Raw genomic sequence first — 21,902 nt, forward strand, 5'->3', positions numbered from 1 at the left:
TCTAAAGAGGCGTTCAAAATTCTTTTCTAAAACTCGTTTTAATGGACAGTTGTGGACAAGTGTTAACATTAGTATGACTTAGGACAGCATATTAAAAGGGTATGCTTGTTGCGGCGCCATGACACAGTCAGTTGTTGTCCAAGGTGAGTAAAAACCGAGTGCAGCTCATTAAACTGAAGTCGTTAACGTTAGCATCCAGTAACGAGCTAACAGCTAGCGAGCTGTCATTTGCTGTGCTGTGCTAGCTCCAGTATTATGTGAGCGTTCATATAACTTAAATACAACTCCTTGGCATGAAGAGTTAACGTCCGTTACGTTACGTATGATTTAACGAAGGGTCGACACATTGACATAACCTACATTAACTGAACTTTTAATCCGTGTTCTTCAGTTGGACAGTGTGGCAACCAGGTTGGCTGCAGGTTTTGGGATCTTGCTTTGCGAGAACATGCCCATATCAATAAAGTAAGTGCCCATACTCTCTCTAACATGAACTGACGTCAAACACCTGCACATTGTTTATATGCAGTAGATCCACACCGGCCCCCTCCACTCAGCTGCTCTCTGTCATATTCACTGCCACACATCCTCTCCCTGACAACATTACGCTGAAATTGGGAAATATGTGATACATCGTTTACTGTGTGTTTCTCACCTTGTGGATAGTAAGGCTGAAATAATTAGTCAATTAGTTGATTGACATAAAATTGATCACAAATAATTTTTAGCGGTAATTAGTCGTGTCAGGGATCAGGCACAAGTGTTAAAAACATTTGTTGGCTCCAGCTTTTCAAATGTGAGGGATTGTCTCTGTTTTATATTATGATACATTCAATATCTTTGTGTTTTGGACTTAGAGACAGTGCAAGCTGAAGACATTACTGTGGGTCTGTGATGAGCAATTTTCTGAAATTGCATCGACCAGTTATTTAAAACAATAATCTACAGATTTGTCAGTAATGAAAATAACTGTTAGTTGCATCCGTAGAAGATAGAACTAATTGCACGTGTATTTAATCAGTTAGTTTACACTTAATCTCACATAATCTCTTAACTGAATCATCAATCAATGGAATGTCATAGAAAAAAACAAAAACTGCCCCTGAGTTGAATCACCCAGTAATTAATTCCAATCAGAAACTGATTTAGATCAAATCCATGTTGAACCTGTCACTTTAACCCTTATGATGCATGATTTAAAGGATAATACCAGTTTATTACCACCTTGGTCTTATTTTTGTAGGGTTTTTTTCTGCTTTTGTATAGATCAGTTCTGATAATATAGTACAAGTTTATTGTAAGTAATTGCTAGGAACACAACCACGCTGCTGTAAGCCAGTCTGGTAGATAGGAATGATGGCAGTAACTTTGAAAATAAAGCCTGTTTTAATAAACCTGAATTATCCTTTAAGGGAAGCCCGCTATTGTTGTGCCCTGACTCGTTTTCTAAAAATATTAACGACATTTTATCACCTACCCTGACTCCCTGACTCCTAAGGGCACCTCTAATACCCTGTGTTTTTCTCCTGTTCAGAAAGGATTGTATGATGAGGCCCTGAGTAGCTTTTTCCGTAACGTGGACTCTAGGTAATCACACCTGTTTTCATCCACTAACTGCTACATATGTTGAATCATGTGCTTCCACACAGTGGTTCAAATGTAATCCATTTATATTTGCTGTGTTTTTCCAGGAAAACTGATGGGGGAACGTGTGGTGTCGGTGGGAGAATCCAGCATCTAAAGGCCAGGGTAGGTTCTGCACATTAACAGGAAACAGCTTGCGAGAACATTTTTTTATCCTCTGGTCTTCACAGGAGTAACAGCTTATTTTAGAGTCAGGGTCAAGGTCAGGGTTGAGCTCTGCATTATGAAAGGTTTGGCATCCATTGGTTAAGGTTACAAAGACTTATGGAATGATTGCAGGGGGTCGAAGGCATGTGCTCAGCATGTTATAGAATTGAAATATATGTGCTGTCCTCCTCCTCACATATCTGAATCCACAGGCGGTGCTGGTGGACATGGAGGAGGGTGTAGTCAATGAGATCCTGCAGGGCCCATTAAGAGAAGTGTTCGACAGCACTCAGCTCCTCACGGACGTGTCAGGTTCAGGCAACAACTGGTGAGAGACAGACTAGCCACAGGACGTCGGTTCACAAGCTGACATGGCCAGAAGCAACTGCTGAAAACTTTTAACATACCTTGTTTGCAATCACTGACATGTGCTTACGTTGCAGAGTTTAATAGTTAGTGGTATGGTGTTCAGGTATTGAGTCAATGAAATCAGATATCTATCTTATACAGCCACCACATCTCAAATACTCTCAACAATTGGGTGTGGTTTTTTTTCCACTTTGCCCTCAAGCCTACTTGGTATAATTTGGGGGAAAGGTCAGCAGTGCTCCATGGCCAATCTCATATGACGAAAGTCTCGATGGTTGGTTCCTGTGGAAACCATGCTCACACAGGTCCTGCGAAATATGAAGGCAACAGTAGCAATATACTAATATGGTGTATTGAATTTGATGTTTAAGTGTTGACTAAAGGGAAAAGTTCATTCAAGGACTATGAGTTAAAAGCTTGAGCTAAGCATAGATGCTGTGTTATGTGTAGCTCTGGATGTGTGCATATTTTTTCTTGTGGTTGGTTTGTAAAACAAACAGCGATGGTGCTGATACAGCAGATTGTGTACTGACTTCTTTGGCTGTCGCAGTCTCTCCTGCCCGGCCTGCTGCGGCTCCTCTTGGAGTCACTCCTCCTCCAGAGCTGCTCTTCACTATTGCCTCTGGGCAAGGAGGGAAGTCTGCAGGGTGGCTGCAGCACTGCAGTTGTCTGTTTCTTTTACAAACCAACCGCAAGAAAAACACAATGCATCTATGTTTGACTCAAACTGTTGACGCATAGTCCTTCAGAAATAACGTTTCCCATTACTCAGCACTGTGATAATAAACCTTAAATTAATCAAATTCAGTACCCCATGTCGCTATTGTCCAAGCGACTCCAACTGCCATGTCTCACAGGACCCCCATGAGCGTAGTTTGCATGTGAATGCAGCCATTGAGGCTTTCATCATACTGACGTTGCTTTGGTTTCATCAAAATATGGAACGTTTAACCAACTAGTATTTCTAGTGCTGACTAGCAAGGTTGGCTGTCGAGTCAAGTAATCACATACCTGCCTGGCACATACCACACCAACCCAGGGTATGAAAAATGCATTTGTTCTAGCATCCACTTTGTCTTTCTCTGTCAGACAACCCATTTACACAAGCTTGTTGCTAGCAGGTTGCACCCTCAGACTGCAGAGAGACATTTACATTATTTTCTGTCAATTCTTCATGTTAAAAATTTTCAATTTCATGTCTGTAGTCCGATATACTCCCACCGAAGACTTCCTAAGTCCACGTTCTGTCTTTTTCACAACGTATGAAGTTTGCAAAATAGAAAATATTTCTTCAGTATCTAATCCATATTAGACAATTCTGGAACCAAACGTAATGTATACGTAATACTTCTCACCATGTACAGTATGAAATTCACAGAAACACACCTGTGGCCCAGCTTTGGCTCAGACCCATGGCTCAAAGACACTGTTTTACAACTCGGCCCTTCATTTACATTACAACATACTTCCTCTTCTCCAGGGCAGTTGGACACATGACGTATGGTTCAGCCTACAGGGAGCAGATAGTAGATAAGCTGAGGAAGGCAGCAGAACACTGTGACTGTCTGCAGTGCTTCTTTCTCATTCACTCTATGGGAGGAGGTAAGACACAAAGACAGTGTGACCACATCCATGCCTTGAAGCATTGATGCTTGAAGACGGTGTGTGAATTACACCTTGCGTCTGTAAACAACTGTTGCACAGAAAGGGGTGTGTGGATGCTTTTTCTATCATTCTGCATTAAATCTCAGCTCCAGCAACTCCAGCAAACCTTTCCTTGGTAATGGGGGACCTTTCAGATGTTGGTGTGAAACATATTAGTGATTCACAATGCTGCTTCCTGATTTTATGTGTAAATTTCAGAGCATCTAGACTGACAGTTGAGCAGGAATGTGTTACTTTGACAAATACCCACTTATATGTACACATGCCCAAGAAATGGGGTTTCTCTGGGCAATATTGAGATGTGAAAATCAGGTTTCTGTTACCTTCTACACTAATTATGTAACCGGGTTTCTGGTTTACATGACATTGAATAAATCAGGTTACAGCAGAAAGTAAATGCATTGATCTTGAATTTCAGGTACAGGCTCTGGCCTGGGGACCAGAGTGCTGAGCCTGCTGGAGGAGGAGTTCCCTGAGGTGTGTCGAATTGTTACCTCCATCTATCCGTCTGCAGAGGATGATGTCGTCACCTCTCCCTACAACAGCGTCCTGGCCATGAGAGAGCTCACAGAGCATGCTGACTGTGTCCTGCCTGTTGAAAACCAGGTTTGTGCTTTTGTAAATGTTTCCTTCCCCCCTTGTGTCTGCAAACGTCTCTGCAGTATGCATAAAGTTGCAATCATAATTTTTAATGAGTTTTTGTTCTCCCTCACTTCTCCCCCTCCAGTCGTTGGTTGACATTGTGAACAAAATTAAGCACATGTCTCACAGTGGAAAGCCAGGGTCGGTGATCAAGAGAGACAGCACCATCATCTCTGGGCAGGGCGGGCTCAGCGGGGCAGAGAAGCCCTTTGATGCCATGAATAACATTGTGGCTAACCTGCTGCTCAATATTACCAGGTATGGTATCACTGTTTGCTCATATACAGTAGACCACTCTATGTTTAGGTAGGGGGGCCTGTCTCAGTGTTTATTTTACCTCGACACATGCTCCCATAGTGGTTCTGTTGTTTTATTTTGAAATAAGTTTTTGCTTAAATGTGTTTTAGAAACTTACTAAATTGAACATTTCTTTAAGGTTGTAGGGTCACTAAAAATGTTTATTATACAACCTTAATATTCCATTGAGAGCTCCCAATCCCCGACTTTTTCCATCCAAATTCATTAAGCTGACTGAAAGCCATAGCATATGTCTCTATTTGTATGTTTCTCTGTTCATTTATTTCAATTTTTCCTTTAACTTGGCACCCATCTGTTCTCTCCTGTCTGAAGTGAGTGAACTTTATGAATGACCAAAAGTTTGAACATACATGAGGGAGGCAATGTAGTTGTACATTTTTCCAATGGTTATGTCTAATTAATTGAGCATTACATAGTTATCCAGTGGCTGTCTTGTGACGAAAATGCCTTTTCTTGCTCAATCAGTATCACTTAATCAGTTTGTCCATGCCTCTAACTGTTGCTCATGTATCACCTTAACTTTCCTTTGTTGCAGCTCTGCTCGTTTTGAGGGTTCTCTCAACATGGATCTGAATGAGATTGCCATGAACCTGGTCCCCTTCCCTCGTTTACACTACCTGGTGCCCAGCCTCACCCCTCTCTACACGCTGGCAGATGTCAGTGTCCCCACCAGAAGGTCCACTGTCTAGCTGTCACTGCAGCTATTTTTGCCTCACAGTTGTTTGCGTCCCGCAGAGCTCTGAGTATTTTGCTCACATGACCTCCATCATTCCCTCAACACGTGCCTCGTGTTGACTGTAAGGATGAATGAGAAGGGAGGCCCCTTCAGTGATGACCTCACAGATTAGAAGCGTGTAGTATTTATTTACACTGTCACTCAAACACACAGTTGAAACATAATGATGAAACTGTACTTGCCATGTAGGACAAAGACTGAATGTATTACAGACAAGGCTTGTTACCCTTTTGGTTTAGAACCATTCATTAAGACAGCTGAATTTTGTAAAATGATAATATTATAGATCATGACAAATGTTATGCGATCAACTCAAGGCAGTAGCCTGCCTGATTTTACCCTCAGAGATGATAAAAACTGTTCCTTAAACAGGAACTTTTTTGCATTTGTTTTTCCTCTTATTAATATAAAACATGGCTATTATCCTTTGCTATGAACAGTACCATTATTTAAATATTATCCTTTGCTATGAACAGTACCATTATTTAAATATTATCCTTTGCTATGATCAGTACCATTATTTAAATAAGTGGCACCACAAAGCTGGCTTTCATTCTACCATGTGGGATGGTGGCAGCTTCAAGTTTAGGCTGCAGGCTTGTGACAGGAAAAGCACCATTTGATCAACCACCCACCTCCTCCCCAACAACAACTGCCATGAAAGTGGCCTTGTGTGCGCTGCAGAGATCTCCTCTCCAGAGGAGTTGCTCATTGGTCAGAAAGAGTAGTGGTTATACAGTGTTGCTCTGGGCAACTCCCAGAGGTGAATATGTGTGACTATGAATTCAGAGCAGGGTGTTTTTTAAAAATATCTGGCCTGCTCAGCAGAACGTGCCTGGATAAATAAAGGTACAAAAATTCTTCTATCTCAAACATTTCCCCCTTAGCCCCCAGCCTAACTCAGCTGTACCTGAGGTCCCTGCAAGGCTGCTTTAGTTACTATATCCAGTATAGATATTATGTGCTGAAGACAGAAACAACAAAGGCTGTTTTTTATCTCAGGATGTAAATGCAATATCTGGAAAAGTTTCACTGCACTAAGCATTGAGAGTTGTTTGTCAAGAAACCCATTGTGAACCATCTGTCTCCTCTAACTTTGCCCCCCAGACTGGACCAGATGTTCAGCGATGCCTTCAGTAAAGACCACCAGCTAATCCGAGCGGACCCGAAGCACAGCCTCTACCTGGCCTGTGCCCTCATGGTGAGGGGCAACGTGCAGGTGTCTGACCTGCGCAGGAACATTGAGAGGTCAGAGCACCACCCTCCCACTCCATCTCCTTCTTCACCAAGTCAGTTCATAGCTGACCCTCACTCTCACTCCCAAATAGTACCCCCATTCAGCACCAACAGCAGTGATTCATGACTGGTCCATTCAGCACCTCTGCTCCGCGCTGCCTTCACTGCTCTCCCTGTAGACCTCATTTCCATGTGGCACGTTGTCAAGAGAAACTGAAACAGAAGCTGCTGTGAGAGCACATATTTGTGCATGACCATGGTGTAAAAGAGGAGCGGAGGGAGGGAGGGCGGAAGAAAAGCACTTAAATATTGCCTACCAAAAGACTTTTAAAGGCACAATTAATCACTGGCTGTTTTGCAGCATATTTTACTGTTGGCTATGTGGGGTTTTTTTGTTTTTTCCCTTTCCATAAAACAAATGAAAAAGGAAGCTTTTTCCTGTAAATATTTGTTGTGCTGACAAAAATGAATGGCCAACAAACTTGTTGACAGAGGAATAGTTTGTCATTTATCAAGCAATGACTCCAAACATGGCTCATTCAAATGAGAGGTTTTGCAGCTTTGCCATTTCTTTTTTTTATAATGGTAAACTGAATATATTTGAGTTTTCATTTTTATAGTGGCACCATCATTGTTTTCTGCAAACTTCTCCTCGTCACAAGATTGCAAACGATAAATACAAACGGTGCTGTTAAAGAGTTTTAATTTCTAAGTCCTTTGCATTTCCTTTCTTGCATTTGATGTCATATTCTCCCTGCTCTAGACTCAAGCCCTCGCTGCCCTTTGTCTCGTGGAACCAGGAAGGCTGGAAGACGGGCCTGTGTTCAGTGCCTCCTGTGGGTCACTCCCACTCTCTGTTAGCGCTGGCCAACAACACCTGTGTGAAGCCCACATTCATGGAGCTGAGAGAGCGCTTTACCAGGCTCTACAGGAAGAAGGTGCATTTTAGATCATTCCATGTTTTTAGACCATTAGAAGACTCAGCTAAGGAATTTAGCATTTATTATCATCATTTTTTTTTCTGCTATCATAGAAAATGCAATACCTTTGGGTTTTTTGACAGTATCAGCAGACTGAAGACATACTGTAGCTTTCTGCTGCAGCTCTGGCAACTTGTGACTGACATTTGTTTTTGGTTTTCCATATGTAGTACCACATGCTTTCTTTAGGAGAGTGAGAAAGAGGAATCTAAATCCGATTGGCATACACTTGTTTGTATTCAGACTTATTAACCTAACATCACATTGTGCTCTCTCTGTTTTTGTTTTGTTTTTTTGAAGGCTCACTTACACCACTACCTGCATGTAGAAGGAATGGAGCAGAGCTTCTTCTCAGAGGCCATCAGCTCTCTCAGCTCACTGATTGAAGAGTACCACCATCTAGATGCCACCAAGGCGAGACTCATGCCTGATGCACCCAGACTCAACATCGCCAGATGAAGGTCCGCTCTGTTGTGTAGCTGTCTGTGTCTTTGTGTGGCTGCTTGTATAGCAATGATAACTTTTCAAAAATGACTTCACACTACCAGACCTTTTGTATATACCTTTATACATTATATACCAATATTGTCTAATTTATGACCTGATTAGAAAAAAAATAAGCAGGAACAACATGTGATAAGAATGGAACAGTACAACTCAATCTGTAGTATGACCTGATTTGCCGTTTCAAGGCTCCCTGACTGTAGTCTTATGAGGTATTGTTAATAAGTCAACATCTGCTGTTGCGACTGCTACACTGGCCATATTACTTGATGATATTGCACATGTCCTGAAGACAGGGTTCATAAAAGCTTTCATATCTAACAACATAATCCTTCATTTATTCAATGATCCCAGCCATTCCTTGTTATAAAATGAGGTTTTGTCGTTTCAATTTGAGTTTTAGTCTTTTTTGCGATTTCTTGAGGCACATACATCACTGCTGCTCAGGAGAACTTAAAAACCAAAGAGTGTGTGTGTTTCAGTCCTTGTTCTGCCACAGCAGGGCTCGTCTCCTGGGTCTGTCTCTGGACTTCTTGGATGGATCCGCTAGAGTAACCGCAGGTCGGAAAACATGTCACCTGGATCATTGCACTTCCTCTGGCACACGCAGGACGTTATCCACTGCATCTTCCACTGTGTGTTGGAGCCTCCCTTGCACGTGAAGTTGACCTTGATCATGCGCGACTTGTTGGGGACGCAGCAGCGTTTGTCTGTACAGACGCCGCAGTACGTGGGCTTAAACTTCTTGGTACTGGTACAGCCAGAGAGTGACAGCTTCTCCGCTTTTTTTGCTTGGAATTTAGGCCGGCAAGTCTTTCCCTTTGGCACCTTTGAGAGGAAACAGGGATTTTATGGGTACTGTATATTTTTTGATAAATAAAACTATGTCAATACTTGAAAGGAATTTGACTAACTCGTCACCTTGACACTCTTCATCACGTTCTTCTCGCACGGTCGCAGCAGACACAGGCGTCGGTCCTTCCTCATCTCACATTTGCTGTTGTCGTTGTTGACGCGCACAGAGATGCCCAGGCCGCAGCTTTTGGAGCAGGGGCTCCAAGGGGTGGTCTGGATCAGACAGTTCTTCTTCCAGGCTAAAGGAGGATCCCTGTAAGCTTTCAGTATTACAGTTAAAGGGCACTGTGTCAACAACACCCTACACAAAGAGCTAGTGTGTGTGCCACCTTACTGCCAAACAGAGCACAGACCAGGAGCAACCAAAAGACTCCAGATACCTGGTCTTACCCTCCACAAGCTACTAACTGGATGAGCTTCAGAAATGTTTCCTTAGTGCTCACTAGTGATCACTTTTCGTGAAACCATGCATTGCAACACCAGATCTCTTTATTTAGACATGCCAAAATGGTTTGAGTTTCCTGTGTGGGTCTCAGCTCTTGAGTTTTAAATCAAAACAATCTGCTCTGTTCCTCCACAGTGACAAACTGGATTAGTGTTTCCCTGAATCAGACACATCATGACACAGATATGTTTCTGTGGAGTTTCATGCCGAGTGAAGCAAACAAACTGGTGCACTGGTACATCAAAGTGGAATGTTTGGTGCTTTTGATGTATAGTGAGCTGTCGCTTCTCCTTTTTATAACTGGAACCATATATCTGTCTGGCTTCTCCTGTGAGGCAGTTTAACCACAGCTAGCCACGCCTCACTCCTCCCCCTGCTCACATTGACAGAGTAATGAAAGGCCCACTCCCCTTCCCACCCGGCCAATTTAGACAGCAATTAGCATTCCAGGCTAGACAGGCTGGCCCTTCCCCACAGGTTAATTTTACAAACACACACCTGACATGTAAGTCGTGTCCTGCTGGTGCTTCTTTGGGCTCTGGCCACTGCGAAGGCCGGCTGGCATGCTGCCCATCAGCGGGGCAGGGCCTAAGAGTGCAGCGGGCTTCTGGATGAAAGCAGGGGTGCAGCCGATGGCTCCAGCTATACATGTGCACTTATAGAGGGGGCTGGGCTGGAACGCTTCTCCATTCTCATAGTGGGCCCCGTTCAGGTCACAGCCCACGGCCATCAGGTCTGAAACAGAGGGAAGTCTATGTTGTCATGCAGTTGTTAGTCCAAACAGTTAAATGTATTCAGAGTAGTATTGGGAATGTATAAATCGCTATAAAGTAATGTAAACATGACAGTATTTTTTTTTGTAAAGCTGTTGTTTCACAGTCCAAATACATGCAAGCATACTTTCCAGATACATTACTTTGTTAAGTAAATTTTGCATTCGGGAAAGAAAGGATCCCATTTTGATCTTTATGTACATCTTTATTTTAGCCAATAACAATGCACATATTTAATCAAAATTTAGGTAAATATATCAGATCAGTCGGACTCTGTATCAGCAGATACCCAATATTTGGACTTGGATTAGGATAGGGCCCAGAAACAACTTGATCGGGACATCCAGACTGTGACTTTTCAGACTCGTACTTGACTCATTTTTATTTTCTCACTGATCTCTGTTGCAACACAAGTACAACACCCCTTTGTAATTTTTTAAAATAAATTAATTTATTTTTATTTATTTGTTTATTTGTATTTTATGTTTTTTTTTTTTTTGCAGCAACAGCTTTTAGTCAGTTCAGACTCCTGGTAGCAGGTATCATCACACCAAGCACTGTCCAAGCTGTAAGGAAGTAAGGGATTTATTTTGAAATGATTGAATTCACCTACCCTATCATGGCTAATTCTAGAGAAGATGAGAGCCACTCACATGCGCACACTCCGACCTCATATCTTGGCTGGTCAGCTGAGAAGTCGCAGTACATGCCCTTGTGTGGGTCACAGATGTCCCTCTCGTTGCACGGCTCTCCGATCTGTCTGGCGCAGCTCTTGCAGCAGCCACACCCGTCCAGGACGGAGCTCACCCCCGGGGCACAAGGAAGTCTTTCCCGACACTTGCAGGGCCACTGGCAGAACTGCCGCCTCTCGGCCACGCCCCGGCCATCTCTACGAGCCAGCTGCGCATTGTTCTGAGCCCTGCTGAAGCACTGGGTGAGGAGGAGGAGGAGGAGGAGGAGGAGGAGGACAGAGATCCCTGTTGAGTGTCTTCACCACCACTCATCTGATTGGAATGGGAGGGTTTTGAAAGCTATCAAACATGCAGAGTGCAGTCTGAACTCCACACTACTCCTTGCAGCCTTTAGCTAAATTGGCAGAGTTTCAGGTGGTGTACAGAATCTGTTTAGTCTTACCACAGCAAGTCCATCCTACACCAAATAGCTTTGAAAACAAAAATCCACATTTGTATCATTTTTCACGTCTGTGTTTTGCTAGGAAAGCTTTACTCAGCATATCCCCACACCTTAATGCCACCTTTTTCATCAAGCAGGCATGCTGTCTCCAAACCACAATGTTATTTAGGTAGACAAGGTTCTGTTGGATTTGGGTACATGACAGAGTACCTCAAAGATTCATTTCCTCTGGCACGACCCTCAGGCTGTAATATCAAGTTTGCACATAAGAAATCTCATAATCTAACACAGATTGATAAGAATGTGCATGCACATTCATGCTCCCAAGGGCCAAACACTTTAAATGAGGCTCATGACCTGACCTTTAGTGCCTTTCGTACCCCAGGGCAACAAGCAGTCCTACTTCTTCTTTTTACTTTTTTAGTGGTCTGTAAATAATGAAAAGTTGCATTGCCATGACTGATTCATTTATTTATTTTTACTGACTGCTTCCTGTTAAATGTCCTTTTTATCCCAACTTTTTGCCCCGCCTCCACATTTAGCTACATAAAGGTAGAAACCGGTTAACTTGCCAAGTATGAGGTACAGTAGCTTGTTTCCATTGCACAAGTCTTAGTGGGGCGCCACAAGATAACGAAATGCCTTCTCATATCCAAGGTCAATTATGTGGTCAGTATTTTGTGTCCAAAAAAAAAAAATGGAGTTACTTTGTTTGTTTTTCCTGGAAAAGTAAGACACAGGGGTGAATGATATCCTAATCTCGTTCTGATCATTGCCAAAAGGAAATATCAGATTGTAAATAACTTTTATTATATCATTTCTCTGACCGGGAGAGTTACCAAGTGTGCGCAATCCACTCCTCAGAATCATTGTCTTTGCCGAGTAGGGTTTCACATCCCTCTGCTTTAGGAAAGCGTTTTGTGTGTCCCACCATTCTGTCAGTCCACATTCCTCCAATTCCCTCCAAATTCCCCCAAAAAAGGAGAATGAGTAAAAGGATGATGGACTCGATGGTGGTGCAGACGTGCACCAGAGTCGACTTTGGCAAGTTGAACTTCCTTAGCTGCCAGAGGAAGTACATCCCATTCCCTGCTGTACGTTCTTGGTGATGGAGCTGATCCTCAGCTCCCACTTGAGGTCCTGGATGATGATGATACCCAGGAAGTGGAAGGACTCCAAAGTGTCGACTGGGGAGTCACACGGGGTGATGGCAGTGGGTGGGGTCTTCCTGAAATCCACAACTGTCTCTCTACTTGTTTTAAGAGTGTTGAGCTCCAAGTTAAATTCTCCACTCTAAGTTCACCAGACGAGCCCAGTGATGGCGGTGTCACCCGCAAGCTTCAGGAGCTTGACGGACTCATGACGGCAGGTGTAGCTGTTGGTGTACAGGGCGTAGAGTAGGTGGCAGTTGTGAGAGGAGATAGATGAAATGTGTCTCTCTTGCCCTTTTTGGCTGCTCCAAGTACCGTAACAGCACTGATGGATGGCCATGTTTCTGGCTTGACTGGGTTTTTGAAAGTGATGGCTCACTAAACTAAACATGCCACAGCTTGGGTGGGGGTGAGTTTGGGCTTTTAGCTAAAGCCAAAAGTGCATCACTGTCAAAACAAGAGCATCAATGGAATGCAGCACAATAATCGCTTTATGATGATTACCACAGAGATGAGGAGGATGGGTGTTTAGTCATGATGTCTGATCAGCTGATCGCACCAGACAGAGCCTGGTGCGACTGTTTGCAGGGGTTCTGCCTCTTGAACAGAGTGCTGACCTTCCCTTCAGGATAGAGAGAGAGTGGTTATGGTAGAGGGGGAGGGGGAGCCCCTGCTGTGGAGGGGGATGGTGTCAGGACAGAGGCAGAGTCACTAGCTGGGAGCAGCCGTTGATGGCTCACAGAGTACAGTTGTGGAGCATCTCACCACCTTGCTGAACTTCTTTAAACCCTTCCCAGTCCCCAACCCTGAACACTTCTTTCTGCATCTTAGCTGTTCACCAGGTGAGCCCAGTGATGGTGGCGTCATCCCAAACAGGTGTTTTTGGAGCATTCCACAACTCTCCCAGTCTTTTGTTGCTCCTGTCCCGACTTGTTTGAAATGTGTCGCTGCCATCAAATTCAGAATAAGCAGATATTTACAAAAATCAGTGAAGCTGATGAGGTCAAGCAGTGGATATATTGTCTTTGTACTGTTTTCAATTGAGTGTATGTTAAAATTTGCAACTTATCACATTGTGTTTTATTTGTTTAAAACAGTGTCCCAACTTTTTTTGGAATCGGGGATGTATTCCATTCTGCTGTCTTAAATGCTCACTACGGCAATGAATGTGGATTAATCCAAATTAGGAATTATTTAGCTTTTTTAAGTAAAACTATACATTTGTGACCAGTTTTTAAAGATATATGTCTTCAGTACAAATCAATAAGGCTGTAAGTGAGAGGGCGGGGGCAGGGAAGCAGGACAGACTCATATCTGAGAATACATTGCTGGTTTTGGTTCTTTCATGCGATTTGTTGTCTGTAACAATGATGTAAATTATATCCTTTTCCTTCAAATCACCATTAACTATTTAGAATTTTTTTTGCCATTTGGGAAGGGGGAAACTAGCCGTAATCATAACATTGACATATTATCAGCGGGTAGTTGATATAGCTAACTTTTGTTAGCAAACAATTCCTTTTTACATGTGCAGAAGATACGGAGCAACATCACCATTCATTTGGAGTTGTGTTTCTGGGAATGTAAGTTTAACATTTACTTGCCTTACCAGCTAGCTGCTTACTTTGCATGCAGGCTGTTTGGTTCTGGGCAGGTAGAGCTGTTCAGCTGGAAACAGCTGCCTGCTGTGTCTGGAAATGTTGCTGATGAGAGTGTTGAGGTTTCTGGCTGAGAGGATCTGCAGCGAGTCAGTAATAACTACGAGCGAAACCTTTCACATTACACAGAGCCATTTGTTCCATTGATATGAAAATATTAATCAGTGCAGCTTTAAGGTCATATGTACATGAAGTTCTAGTTGACCTGCTGCTCTGAATTTTACCCCTTGTATCTTGTACAAAAAAAAATTACATACATTTATTTCAACTGTTCCTGTTGAGTTTGTGTCCAGGGTGGCCGTTTTTTCCTGCTGCAGCTTTTAAACCTCGTTAAACTACTGAACTTTAAAGGCTGTGTGCATGCTGCCTCACACAGGGCTACATGGAATAGTTAGTTTAGTCATGAGCTGTGTCCAAAACCTCTCCCTGGTTTAGTCATTCCCTCTCCCTGCATAATGCACACTGTGTGTAGTTCACCATACACTCAGCAGTAAAGTAAGATTCAACACATTCCAACAATCATCATTTCATGCTATAAATGGAACTGAATGGGGGGGGGGTGAAGTGCTTAATAAGAAGTAGGTGAAGGGTGTCCTTGTGGATCAGATGCGTCTAAGCCACATCACAGTTGTAATTTAACATCACACTAAGTCTGGCAACGGCTATTTATTGCATGCCATTCCTTTCTCACCTCGTATTTCTTTCAGCACTCTACTGTCGGTTACAGTAATTTAAAAGCAAAAAAAAAAATACACAAATATCTTATGAAAGCGAAGAGCAACATTAAGCCCAATCAGCTAGAGTCTCTTTTCACTACGATCTCGAGTGATGTAAAGTTCTTTCGCAGTTTGTAATTGAAGCATTTTATCTGATATGCTACATCACCATGTGTTCATGAAGTGTTCAAACCTCTACACTACACACACAGGAAGTAGGCATTTCAAATTTAAGTCTATGTTGAGGTGAGAACTGCAAATAGCTTGAAGCGATGACAGCCGCTATGTTTTTGGTTTGCTTTGCCTGCCGTTTGCGATGATGTGCTCCAACTCCCCTGACTGCTCATCGCTTCCAAGGGTCACCGAAGGCTATGCCAAAAATCTGAAGCCTGTCTGCCAGGTTTACTGAATGAGCTCATTTCACGGTGTGAAAATGAGTCCACAGGAGCATTAAATCAGAGTCCTCAGACTGGGCTCCTCTTTTGACACTTTTTCCTCCTGAAACAAAGACTAACTTTGAGCTGATAAATAACACGACCGAAAACCAATCAATACTCCAGGAAGTGCATTCCAAGAGTGTAAAAATCCTGAAAAATACACAGCCACAAACAACGCTGAGTCATTTCTTGGCAATTTCAGGTAAATATAAAACAGTTACTGAGACCACCCCAGCACCTCGCTCTTGTATTTTCCTCAGTGCCGCATATGGCAGGGGTTGAGTGCCAGAACCAGCTGATCTGTAGAACAGAAAAACACAATGCTCCTCTTACCTGTTGAGCAAGGATGAGCAGGAGGGAACGGCAAAGAAGTGATAGCATCTCTTAGGTGAGGAGGTTTGAGTGAGCTCCGGGAGGGCGCAGGGGGACGAGGGAACTGGAAGGTGGGATTTCAGGAGGAAGACAGAGGCAGAGGGAGAGAGGACTGGTGGGTGGGTGGGGGGGGGGCTGACCTGTTGGAGAAGGGGACAAAGCGCCCCTCTGTCTCCTCTCCAAACACACCTTTCCCCGCCTTACTGATCTCGAGGGGAAATATTTGTCTTCATAACTGCTGGGCCGCTCCGAGGCCTTCAAGTCCTGCCCACTTGTTTATTCTTAGTCTGCGGCCCTCGCTCGCATTTATCTGGGTGCAGCTCGCAGTCCAACCTGTGGACCATGTGACAGGCTGCTACACAGCACTCAGTGAAGTGCACTGCAAGAAGAACGCTTTGGTTCATTCTTTAATGGACCAAGACTGACTTCACCAGTAGAGTTCTAGTTTGTAAGAGCATTTTCTGACTTGTTTGTGTGACGTGGTGCCTGACCTGTACGGGCCCACTTAATGTGGACTGACGTGTATTTGAGTTCACATTCCATTATTATTTGCACTGAGTAAAGAGGTTCCTCTCAGAGCTGGCCCTCCATCCCCGTCCATGTAAAGCCTGCACCCCTTTGGGAATTGAAGTGGACAGACCAGAATAAAACCAGCTCATTTGTAATGTTCCTATAACTGCTCTACTATGACTGCTTGTACTCCTGACAACGAGAGGACGACCTGTACTGGAGTATTGAGGCCGATCCCGATATTTGAGAGTTTAAAAATCTGATCACAGTTGATCAAGTGTTTGATTTTTAGCCATGCCACTGCCATGTTTAATATTTTTTCTGAAAAAAATAAGATAATCAAAATTATTTCAACAATTCACAATGCAACCAGTAGCATTTTTTCATTAGACCCACGACTTTAACTCACGTCTTTAAAACTTAATGTTCCCAGTTTTTCACAGAGGCCACCTGTTCTGAATTAGTTGTCACAAGGTAGTTTGTCGCAAACAAGTGTGTGTGACATGTCTGATCACATGTGAAGGCAAAAGTGTTCATAGATGTTCGTAGCAGAGAAGTTTGGCGCCCCAGCTTGTTTCTCAGCTCCACACATCTGGCCAATCCCTGCCTGCGTGAAGTGGGTGTGGATGTGGCATGCAGAAATAGTCAGACACAGCATCCACAAATCCAACCTTGGGGGGGGGTTCCAAAGTTGTTTGACAAGCAGTTCTGGTGGAGCATACCGGCTGTTTAAAAGTAAAATCAGTTAGTTACTCTGAGAATTCAGGTTATGGTTATCAGACAACAGGTTTTTTTTATGTACTGTAGTGTGTAAATGGTTACTGTAAATCTGCATATACACCCGGCACGACCCCCCGGCAGCTCACCTGGTAGAACATGCACCCCATGCACTAAGGCTGTGTCCTTACCGCGCCGTGGATGTCCGGCAGGGTCACAGCAGGAGATGCAGCTGTAATCAGTAGTCCAGGTTCAGCCGCTCTCCATTCAGACCTGCGAGACGAGAAAGCACAAAGGCTCCGGGGAAGAAGCCAAGCCAGTAACATGCCTTGATAGGACAGATGGAGAGGGAGAGAAGATCTGTGTGTCACTGGAAGTCCCCCGGCAGCCTAATCCTATGGCAGCATAGCTAGTGGCTGGTCCAAAGCAAGCCTGGTGTCAAATGCAGCACTAACGTCTAGTAAGACTAGTACAGAGACAAGTCCTTTGTCTGATGCAATTAGAAGGTTGTTTGTGACTTTAACCAGTGCTGTCTCTGTGCTATGATGCACTCTAAATCCTGACTGGAAATCCTCAAACAAGCTATTGTTCTGTAGAAAGTCGCACAGCTGACTATCCTTGAGAGAAAGGTTAGATATGAATAGGATAGATATTAAAGATAGGAAATCAAGGGTGAAGATATCCAGAGGTGTTCAGCCCAGACTTGTCAACCCCCCTGTGTTCTTCCTTTCTCTCCTGCTGTCCTCCCGTTTAAATATTTCCCCAACAATCTCCCATATTTTTATCCTTCCGAAACAAAAATAGTTTGGCTGGAACGTTGACAGGAGGCATATTGTTCTATCTGATGTGTTTGCTAGATTCCCCTGCCGTCCATTTTCACAGTCTCTTCTATCAGTCAGCAGCAGAGACGTAATGTGTGAGTGACACATGCTTCAAGTATTACACATTTTAACTAAGTGCTGAATTTATCTGCCCTTCTGTGTTTTCATTTATATAATGCAGAGATTCAAAGCATTTCACTTTCAACCAGATTCAGACCACCTAGCTGACGTCACTTAATGTAGGAACTAGTCCCCTTGTCTAAATGTCAGGGCTATGTGGACGGTGGTCAGGGTGGTGGGACAGATTAGGGCGGTCCCTTGTTTTTAAATCCCAGTGTTGACAGGTACGCTTAGCTGCAATCAGTTTTCATTGTTCTTGTAGTCATTGGATGTCTGAGCTGGAGATCTGGTTTGACTGCAGTAACAATGCCACTGGTTTCTTGCAGGGATAGCAGCCTGTCCTTCTCTAAATACTTTAAATTTTGTGTATTTAACCTGGCATAATGTAGAAAGTGAGTCTGTCTGCCCTGCTGAAGTGTCTCCACACTGCTGACTGTTGCTCAGCTTGTTTTTGCTTCTTGCTCTTCTCTGATTTTCAAAGGCTCATTGTCTACGGCTTGTCAACACCTACCTGCACCTTCAGCTGCATAACTGCTGTAGATGAATTGTCTGCTTTACTACTTAGTGTGCTAAAATCACAGCTGAACACAGCAAAGTGTCGACTAGTGGTTTTGATTGTCAACTACTCGATGAAAGCCAGAGTAAACCACAATGGAAAATTACATCCACACACCTTGAACAGATCTAATAGCAAACACATTTAACATAACAGCATGAACATTTAGTTCAGTTTATTTTGATTTCATATGCACACAATCCTCATTATTATTCCTTACTTACTGGAAGTCTCCTCTAAGTGTGTTTTGAGATGGTTGCTGTTTGCTCACTTTGTAATGTAATGAGAAAACTGCCCTTAGGATTTTTAGAAAGGCAAGTCAGACCCCCTGTTTGACTGCAAACACCTTTATGAAGATTCAGCAGACTCGGGGGTGGGGTTGGGGTGGGGGTGCACTCAATTAAATAGCAGCAATTATGTGAGCAAACATCACACCGTCTGTAAAAGAGCTGAAGATGAAAAGAGGACGGCTTCGACAACAGGATAATAGTCCGCACCTGAAAATCCACCTCAAGAGGCACAAGCTGAAGGTTTTGCCATCATCCTCACAGTCCCCGGACTTAAACATTATCAAAAGGAGGCCTTTTAAAAGGAAAAAAGAATTAAAAGACTGTTCGCTGGCTGCAAAAAGCCTGCACAAGCTGTGATAGTTGATAGAAAGAGTGACGAAGCACTGACCATGCAGGGTATCTAAACCTTTGCTTCAGACCACCTTTTCCATCATTGTTATTTTAAGACTTTAAAAGATGAAAATAAAAAATGATCTGGCTTGAAATATTAAAGAAATGCGGCATCCATGCTGTCACTTTGAGCATGCTGCATATCTTGCAGCATGTTCAGATACAAACAGACCTACCTTCTGCCTGTCTTGTTTGCAGGGGGAAGTGCTCTGTAGTATTATAAGTTGATATTGTTATGATTGAGTTAGCAGTCAGGTCGTGTATTTTATTTCATTTGTTGCTACATTTGTTGAGCTGCTCAGATAAGAACGGCAGAGACTGCAGAGTGCAGCCAAAATGTCCAAATGCTAATACGTTAGCTTGACTACTGTAAGTACTGAGGATGACTAACTCAATTACATTTTGGCAGTTCTGTGTTTCTTACATGTGAATGCGACATGAGGTGGTTGGATGCGGTCGGCGATGACAGCGGCGCTCTGCTCTCCGGCACACACGCCCTGAGCTGACGGCCTCTCATTCAGCTGCACAGGAACAGGATCCACGCTCACAGCCGGGACGGAGAAGGTCAGAAAGGGCAGGACGTCACTGAAGTTCAGACGCACTGTAGCAAACATACAAATACCCGCTCACCAGGCTTTAAAAAAGGCTGGTAATGGCTACCAGCACACTTAGTTATTGCTCCGCTGGTGCTGTAGGGGAGTGTCTCTACAGGAGAACATTTAGGGAAGCAGCTGTGCGCTGCCTTTTATCACCAGTTGGAAGTTGTTAATCAGATTTAGATTTGCCAAACCAGCCACTGAGCTCTCATCTTTGAAGCTTCTTCTCTGAGAAACCCAATCAAACTGTTTGAAAGCAAATTAAATAAATCAGAAGTCTCACTGCTATGTCACTCCTTCAAACACAAAGAGGGAGCATGGTGTGGCATAGCGACACAGGTCAGAGCTGCAGTCCAACCACAAGTCTTTAAAAACAGTAACTGTGGGTGAGGTAGGCACTACAGCTGCTGTTTGGACTGTCAGGAAAGGCTAAAACATACACAAATCCAATCAACCTAATCTAAACACAACATACGATGGTTTGTTCACGAGGCGCCCTTCTTTATTCTCAAAGCCAGACTTTATTCTCCTCTTGACCCTCCCACAAATATGTCTCTGCTCTGCTGGGGAAAACATAAATTGCTGACACGTGGGCGTCGCTCAAACACACGTCTATCTGGAACTTCCTCACAGCAGCTGATCCACCGACTGACGCTGAAGCCACTGTGTTCCTCGCTGGAGATTTAAACCATTTCACATGTGATGCTTTCTTCATTTTTAATGGTGCCTTTGAACATCTGGCCAGGAATGGCTGACAGTTTGCCTTTTAAACTCACTCTGGCTCGTTCACAGTTTTTCATTACAGTTGATCATGAGTGTCGTGATCAGCAGAACAAGACCGGCTAATTGAATACGATGCTGAATTCACATGAAGGCACGTGGTTTTCAGGCATCTCGCTTGATAAAATTCACATGATGCGGGCACATGCAGTTTAGAGAAACGTATTATTGCTCAAGTGAAAACATGAATTTCACCTGTGCTTCTTTGTGCAGGGCCGTCTGAAAGTGCTAGAAACACCATCTAAAGTGCGTTTCATAGGCTTTAGTGCAGACTGCAGGGACTCCAGCTGTCTCCAGTTAATGTGCAGATTCCTCAGTTATCTTCAGAGTGGACTGGATGAAAGTCCTTCCAGGAAATAAAGCGAGGTAGCTGGTAGGTAGTGGACTAATTGTCTTCCCCTGTGCTCCAGGGTGGGTTATCTTTAAAAATAATTAGACTCTTTGTTTGATCTCCCACATTGCATCCTTTCAGGTTTGTTCGTCCAGCATTCCAGCCTTTTTTTCCCAAATGTCCCCTGCTGGGGTGTAACCTTTTAACCTTTGAAAGTAGAATTCTAAAGGTAGGTAAGGTATAGCAGTAATGCACTGCAGTTTACGATAACACATATTGTAGCTCTCATCCTCATATCTAAATTGGATATAAGCACTGTGACCAATATCCTTTGAGCCTTTAAAACAAGAAAAGCGACATTGAAAAAAACAATTTTGGTTCGGTAAAACACTCAAAAAAGAATGAATACCAACATTTAATGATGTCCATCTACAGCTGTATATAACGTGTGAACCATAGTGAGACCAAATAGTTTGGGATGAGACTAACTGAGGCCACCGAGGTCTAGTGTTGCAGGATTTGACAGACAAAATGTAACCCAATCAGAGCCAAGAAGGCAATGGATTATACTTCTAATTAACAGAAGTCATAAAATAAAGTAAATCTTTTAGATAATGTTACATTAAACTTAAAAAGTTTTATTTACCCACCAAGTTTTTATGCATTAAATCCAAAATGCTTCCTCACTGTTGTCTTTTGTGTTTGTAGAATGTTTTTAGAGATGCAGCAGGGGTGGACGTCCCAGCCAAATTTCCTACATTGTGGGACAAATAAAGTGAATGTGGAATCTTGAAGTACTTCCCAGACGGTTGTTGTCATGGTAATCTGCACGTCACGCTTACTAGTTTTTCCCATTTTGCGTTAGAAAAGACAGCAACAATAGTCAGTCAGACGGTTTATTTTAGGAGTTTAGTATTTTGACTTGAAGTTTTTGACTTTCGCATTTATTTTTCCTCTGTGTCATCATCATTTCAAAATGATGTCTTCACATGAGTCAATAACCTCCACA

The 21,902-nt window shown here is 43.2% G+C and overlaps 2 protein-coding genes across 3 annotated transcripts; one reads left to right on the plus strand and one right to left on the minus strand.

Moving 5' to 3' along the window:
* On the plus strand, window positions 1–10,430 carry tube1 (tubulin, epsilon 1). Of its 2 annotated transcripts, XM_041958506.1 has the most exons (12): window positions 1–143; window positions 392–465; window positions 1,535–1,587; window positions 1,692–1,749; window positions 2,004–2,119; window positions 3,641–3,762; window positions 4,244–4,431; window positions 4,553–4,725; window positions 5,321–5,461; window positions 6,629–6,769; window positions 7,521–7,695; window positions 8,038–10,430. In XM_041958506.1, the coding sequence occupies exons 1-12, from the start codon at window positions 119–121 to the stop codon at window positions 8,194–8,196; spliced, it is 1,425 nt and encodes a 474-aa protein (XP_041814440.1). In that variant the 5' UTR covers window positions 1–118; the 3' UTR covers window positions 8,197–10,430. The 2 variants fall into 2 exon arrangements, with proteins under 2 accessions (XP_041814440.1, XP_041814441.1); XM_041958507.1 differs by lacking the exon at window positions 1–143 and having other exon boundaries at window positions 394–465; window positions 1,539–1,587.
* On the minus strand, window positions 8,295–15,791 carry ccn6 (cellular communication network factor 6). The gene is made up of 5 exons (XM_041958508.1): window positions 15,744–15,791; window positions 10,968–11,244; window positions 10,040–10,276; window positions 9,163–9,356; window positions 8,295–9,069 (listed from the first exon to the last, which is right to left on the minus strand). Exons 1-5 carry the CDS (start codon window positions 15,789–15,791, stop codon window positions 8,788–8,790), a joined length of 1,038 nt encoding a protein of 345 aa, XP_041814442.1. The 3' UTR covers window positions 8,295–8,787.
* Between the last annotated feature and the right edge of the window lie 6,111 nt (window positions 15,792–21,902).

Source organism: Chelmon rostratus, chromosome 18, assembly GCF_017976325.1.
Source record: "Chelmon rostratus isolate fCheRos1 chromosome 18, fCheRos1.pri, whole genome shotgun sequence".
Lineage (NCBI taxonomy): Eukaryota > Metazoa > Chordata > Actinopteri > Chaetodontiformes > Chaetodontidae > Chelmon > Chelmon rostratus.

Coding starts and splice junctions, on each gene's coding strand:
- tube1 (XM_041958506.1), top strand. CDS start 119: ATGACACAGTCAGTTGTTGTCCAAG. Junction 3,763..4,243: donor CATTCACTCTATGGGAGGAG/GTAAGACACAAA, acceptor CTTGAATTTCAG/GTACAGGCTCTGGCCTGGGG. Junction 4,432..4,552: donor TCCTGCCTGTTGAAAACCAG/GTTTGTGCTTTT, acceptor CTCCCCCTCCAG/TCGTTGGTTGACATTGTGAA.
- ccn6 (XM_041958508.1), bottom strand. CDS start 15,791: ATGCTATCACTTCTTTGCCGTTCCCTCCTGCTCATCCTTGCTCAACAG. Junction 10,277..10,967: donor TGAGGTCGGAGTGTGCGCAT/GTGAGTGGCTCT, acceptor CCTCTGTTTCAG/ACCTGATGGCCGTGGGCTGT. Junction 9,070..9,162: donor ACGTGATGAAGAGTGTCAAG/GTGACGAGTTAG, acceptor TTCCTCTCAAAG/GTGCCAAAGGGAAAGACTTG.